The sequence below is a fragment of the Danio rerio genome, chromosome 19, assembly GCF_049306965.1.
Source record: "Danio rerio strain Tuebingen ecotype United States chromosome 19, GRCz12tu, whole genome shotgun sequence".
In the NCBI taxonomy this organism is placed as follows: domain Eukaryota; kingdom Metazoa; phylum Chordata; class Actinopteri; order Cypriniformes; family Danionidae; genus Danio; species Danio rerio.
Genome location: NC_133194.1, coordinates 5828553 through 5835000, shown reverse-complemented (window position 1 = coordinate 5835000; position 6448 = coordinate 5828553). Strand labels below are relative to the sequence as shown.

The 6448-nt window shown below is 30.5% G+C and overlaps 1 protein-coding gene across 1 annotated transcript in view; it reads right to left on the bottom strand.

Annotated features, from left to right (window-relative positions):
* Positions 1–6448, bottom strand: part of cdk12 (cyclin dependent kinase 12) — a 49164-nt gene that overhangs the window by 555 nt on the left and 42161 nt on the right. Inside the window, exon 14 of the mRNA XM_003200531.7 lies at positions 1–936. This exon is cut by the window's left edge and continues 555 nt beyond it. Coding sequence (XP_003200579.2) covers positions 635–936 — 302 coding nt within the window. The 3' untranslated portion in view covers positions 1–634. The remainder of the gene's footprint in view (positions 937–6448) is intronic.

Sequence of the window (6448 nt, the reverse complement as noted above, 5' to 3'; positions counted from 1 at the left end):
GTTCACCCCAAAATTAAATTAACGCTATCATTTACTGATATCCCTCCAAAACTATTAGACATTTGTTAATTTTAGAAACACAAATGAAGGTATTTTTAATAATATGAGAGATTTCTGTAGTCTATTCAGCCAAAAATGAAGTGTAAAAATAAATATGAAGTGGTTTAATCCTAGTCTTCTGAAGAGAGAGTCACTTTATATGAAGATTTCATGTTGACACTCGTTCATAAACAGACTTTCACTAGCAAACAAAAAGAGACTCAACCATACCTGCATGAAGCAGGGAAATAAACCTCATTGGTTCTTGCAAATGTATGTGACTCGCAAGAACAAACCTCATTGGTTGTCACACATCAAGCAAGCATGCTTGAGCTCCTGCGACTAAATCTGTAAACAAAGTGATCAGTATTAGTGTTAATATGTAAATAAAAGCCTAAATTAAGTGTTTATCATACAGTGATCAATTAAACCACTCAAATCAAATGAATGTTTAGGGCTTCGGAAATGTCAGATTTGATTAAAAATATCCTCATTTGTGACATTCTGCTCAGTAAGTGACACCAGAACTTTAAATTTGGAGTGAACAAACCCTTTTAAGTTGAAAAAAAAAAAATCGAAAGTTGAGTGTAGGGGTTCAGGAAGGGCCGGCGGCTCCTCCTAGGGTGTACCGCAAGTCTTGGTCCTGGGTGAACGGAGTTTCTGAAGCAGTGTTTGCCAGGCTGGAGGTGGGCGATGGGGCGTCAGATGAGGCTGATGGAGGGCTGGGGCTCGGGGGAGACGAGGGTCCCTTATTGGGGTGCAGGTCTGCAGGAGGACTTTTGCTTCCTGAGGCCTGCTGGGAAATCAGATGAAGCAGTGTTGCTACGTCTGGTGTGGAGTCGTCAGTGTGTTTCGTTGACTTTGAGTCTGTCGCATCGGACTTAACCAATGCAGAATCTGCCAGAAAAATAAAAGACAAAAGACTTAAGGTCAGATGCAATATATTGGTATGCTACTATAACTATAATCAAGACACTTTCACAGCATTTTAAAGATAGAAATGATGAAAATTGGGTTGCACATTATATTAAATTGATTCTGGTTACAGTATACTTGTATATTTAGGTAAGTAGTATGACCAGAAGGTATCTGTGGACTTTTTCTGCGCAGAATTTAGCAAAAATGTGCAGATTTATGCGGAATGATTTTAGGGGGTATAGTAGTTAATAACTTAAAACATGAAATAAAAAATAACATTCTTACTTTTATTTATGGCTAACAATGCAAATCTAATTAGATCCATTGGTTTGGTAAATAACGAAAGGCTCTCATATATTATATCTAGTAAAAGACAAAGAGAATATTACTTTTTACAAACTGCACAGTCAATAAATCATACAAATATTTGCATATTAGTCAATAATATTATATATAATATTATACAATTCTTGATTTTTTTTTAGGAGAACTTAATTGTTTTATGTTCAATGCACTTAAATTTGTAAAAACTACAAAGATTAGGTTTACTTAATTGTTTCATTTCACAACACAGATCGATTGTGTGGAACCCAACATTTTTTAGTGTACACAATGTAATAGATGCAGAGTTCCTCAACCCCTTCATGCTGTTCTAACGTAAATAGATTAAGTTGGCTTTATGGTTTTTACAATTCTAAGTTGATTGAACATAAAACAATTAAGCTGTCTCAAAAACACCCTCAAGAATTGTATTGATTTAGCTCATTCTAAATTAGTTTGAACAAGCAGCAAAACATTCCTTGAGTGTAAGGTAATGAATTGAAATGAAATGAATAGGCTGAACTTCAGAATTTGTCATTCAAAAATGTGTTAATTGCTCTTACTTTAAATATTGAGTTAGGATTATTCATACAACTTAACTATAAAGTAATAAAAAATTACTGATTTTATTTAAAAGTTAACATTTAAAAATGAACAAATTCAGATTTTGACATTGAGCCGAATCAAAACATAACATGTTAAAATTTCCGGACCACTTTTAAGCGCACATAAAATAACACGCAGATATCAGATTTATTTGCTCATAAATCACATGAATGAATACAGCTCCATTAAATGTGTGAAGTATGAATTTGAAAACAAAAATATTTCAGCTGATTTATAGAGTATATGGACATTAGCCATTTAAAAACACATCAAAAGGTGTATAATAAGCCATGTTTACAGTCAATATATTATAGCAATCAATCCATACTCAAGAAGTCTCTAGGTATTCAAGTCTGAGCTTTGCAAATGGCAGCATTTTCAAATTTCATTTATGAATTTTACGGCAAATTACACTAAAAGCAAAAACAATTTTATTTTAAAAAGTATAGATAATATGAACTTAAGCACATAAAATGAAATTGAAAAAAAAAACAATATACCAACAAATATAAAAGGTAAATAATAACGTGGCTTGACAAAACTACAATTGTACTAATGGCAGCGATTAGTAATCAATATATAGCACTTCCATATACCTTAACAACTATTGTTTGATTTCATTTGGTTTTTGTATACAGTATTGATAGATGTATATAGGAAAATAATTTCATTCATTTTCCTTCATTCCGCTGTGGCAACCCCTGAAAAAGAACAGCCAACTATTCCAGCATATATTTTCCGCAGCTGATGCCCTTCTAGCTGCAACCCAGTACTGGGAAACATCCATACACACTCATTCACACACACTCGCATACACTGCGGCCAATTTAGTTTATTCAATACACCTATAGCACATGTGTTTGGACAGTGGGGGAAACCGGAGCACCCAGAGAAAACTCACACCAACACAGAGAGAACATGCAAACTCCACACAAAAAAATGCCAACTGACCCAGCTGGGACTCGAACCAGCGACCCTCTTGCTGAGGCAACAGTGCTAACCACTCAGCCACCTACAGTAAATATATTATAGCAATCAAATCATACCCAAGTAGTTTCTAGCTATTCAAGGCTGAGCTTTGCTAACGACAGCAATTATTAATGAATATATAGCATGTCTCAAAAAATAACTAATATTTTATTTCATTTGGTCTTCAGATTGCACACAGTATTGATAGATTAGAATTATTAGCCGCCCATTTATATATATATATATATATATATATATATATATATATATATATATTTTTTTTTTTTTTTTTTCTTTTTTTTTCCCCCTACCAATTCCTGTTTAACAAAGAGAAGACATTTATGAACATAATAGTTTTAATAACTCATCTCTAATAACGGATTTATTTTCTCTTTGCCGTGATGACAGTAAATAATATTTTTCAATGTACTACTATTTAGCTTAAAGTGACATAAAAGGCTTTTTAAACTAGGTTAACTAGGCAGGTTAGGGTAATTAGGCAAGTTATTGTATATCGATTGTTATTGATGATTTGTTCTTTAGACAATTAAAATAAATATTGCTTAGGGGGCTAATAATTTTAACCTTAAAATGTTTTTTAAAAGTTAAGAGCTGCTTTTATTCTAGCCAAAAAATTAAAAAAAATAAGATTTTCTCCAGAAGAAAAAATATTATCAGACATGCTGTGAAAATTTCCTTGCTTTTAATCGTCATTTGGGAAATATTTAAAAAAATTTAAAAATTCACAGGTGGGCGAATAATTGACTTTAACTTTTTTTACTGAATGATAGTTCTAGTTCTATCTTAAAAGAAAAACCTATGAAGTCTGAGGTGTGTCTCACGTTAGTGTGTGAATGTCTTGTTTAAATGGATGTAATTTGACTCTATTAGTGGTGATTTATCATTCCTGGAGTCAAGTCAAGTTCTGATCCGTCTTTCTTTGGCCTCCAGCTGAATCAAAGACATGCACTAACATGACGGGCCAATGTTTAAAAGCAAGCAACCATGCAAAAAGATTTGACTACAATGTTTTAAAAGTGGTTGGATTGTCTTTAAGCTAGCAATATATATATATATATATATATATATATATATATATATATATATATATATATATATATATATATATATATATATATATATATATATATTTAATAAATCCAGGCTCGATATTCGAGAGATTATTCAGCTATGCAGTTCTGAGGCAGGTAAAACTACTTTGCTTTGGTTAAAAAAATAAAAATAAATAAAAAATGAAATGAGCTACAGGAACAGATTTATTATTGTTTTAATGAAAGAACACATACTCCAATTGTTAATAGATAATTCTGAGAACAAACAATAAATTATTTAAAATGAATCATATTTACGAGAATGATAATAAAACATTGAATGCAGGAGAACAATTAATAATAATAATAGTGACTGGGAATGGAGAAAATTGATTCGAAACACTTTTTTTTGTGCTGAAACTAACTAAAACGGCCAGATCGAGTGTGTTTTCTTGTAGATTAAGACTGATGTGGCATCTGTGTGTCTTATCCTTGATTTTTCTAATTAATCGTCAATAATATTTTGCTTATTAAACTATTATATTCAGTCTTATCGTAATCCATTGTATATAAATAATACTAATATGCTATTTTTATATAATTTTCTTGTATTTTGGGGGTGTCGGGAGGTGGTGAGGAAAAGCATTTAATTTTATTTCCACTTTAGATTCTGCTTTGGCTATTTAGGTGTATATAAACAACATAATATATTCATCTAAGAGATACAAAGACTTCAAACTTGATCATAAACTAGAAAATATTAATATTGAATGTCATTGCTCTAAAAACTGGTGGGTTATTTCAACATAAAATTGGGTAAAATATGGACTAACACAAACATTGGGTTAAACTGGTCCTATTATTTGAATAAAAAAAAAATCCTTGCAGTTGGATTAGTCCATATTACACCCATATTTAGCCATTCAGGCCTCTTTGCTCCAATATTGAAAAATGCTTTATCTTAGTCAAAACATTGCATATAAAACAAACAAATAAATAAATAAATAAATAAATAAAAAAGTAAGTAAACAAAACTAACAAAATATATATGGTCACAGCATTTCTTTAAAGTCACGATTAATTTACCTAAGAAAAAACATGGACTGCAATTGGCTTAGTCCATGTTAGACTCATAATTGGGTTGAAATAACCTGGCATTTAGTCATTCAGGCTTCTCTGCTCCAATGACAAAAAGTTTTATCGTTATCATAGTGAAAACACAGCAAGCAAAATAACTAAATGAATGAATAAATAAAAACTTACAAATCTATTCATGATCACAGCATTTCTTTTAAGTCAAGATTAATTTACGTGAGAAATGAAATATGGACTAAGCCAAACATTGGGTTAAATTTAGTCCCGTTCATTAAATTAAAAAAAACAACCTTGCAGTTGGGCTAGTCCATATTACACCCATAATTGGGTTGAAATAACCCAGCATTTAGTCATTCACAGCTCTCTGCTCCAATAATGAAATAAAAAGGCTTTATCTTAAACAAAACACTATATGTGTGTGTGTGTGTGTGTGTGTGTGTGTGTGTATATATATATATATATATATATATATATATATATATATATATATATATATATATATATATATATATATAATTTTTTTTTAATAAATATATATATATATATATATATATATATATATATATATATATATATATATATATATATATATATATATATATATATATATATATTCCTGCAGTTGGATTAATCCATATTACACCAATAAATGGGTTGAAATAACCTGGCATTTAGTCATTCAGGCCTCTCAGCTCCAATTATGACAACAGGCTTTATCTTAGTGAAAACATTGCCAGCAAAATAAATAAATAAATAAAAACTAACAAAAATATCTGGTCACAGCATTTCTTTTAAGTCAAGATTAATTTACTTGAGAAATAAAAAAATGGACTAGACCAAACATTAGGGTAAATTTGGTCCTACTATTAGATTTTTTTTAATGATCCCTGCAGTTGGGTTAGTACATATTAAACCTAAAATTGGGTTAAAATAAACTGGCATTTAGTTATTCAGGTCTATCTGCTTTAATAACGATAGAAGGCTTTTTCTTAGTCATATTGAAAACACAGCAAGCCAAAAAAAAAATAAAAAATCAACAAATAAAACTAACAAAAATATATGGCCACGGCATTTGTTTTAGGTCAAGATTAAATTACTTGAGAAATCGAAATCTGAAATTGAGAAACTGTGGAATGTAAATAAAGTCTACTTTTCTGATGAATTAAACAAGTGAGTTTATACCCAGTGGGGTTTTAAATACTACTTTTCAATTTAAATATAATAAGAAATAATGTATATTCTTGATTCAATCTCACTTCCTTCTGATCAACATCACAGGTTTTCAGAAAGCAATTGTGCTAGTCAAGTGAAAGTATCTTGATTTAAAAACCTTTAGATATATCCCTGGACAGAAAGACAAAACTGCTGAGAATCACTGTTGCGCTGTGCAATCAGTAAGAGTTATTCAATTCTAGTCTTTTGAAGAAGATACTCAGCTACTTTATGTA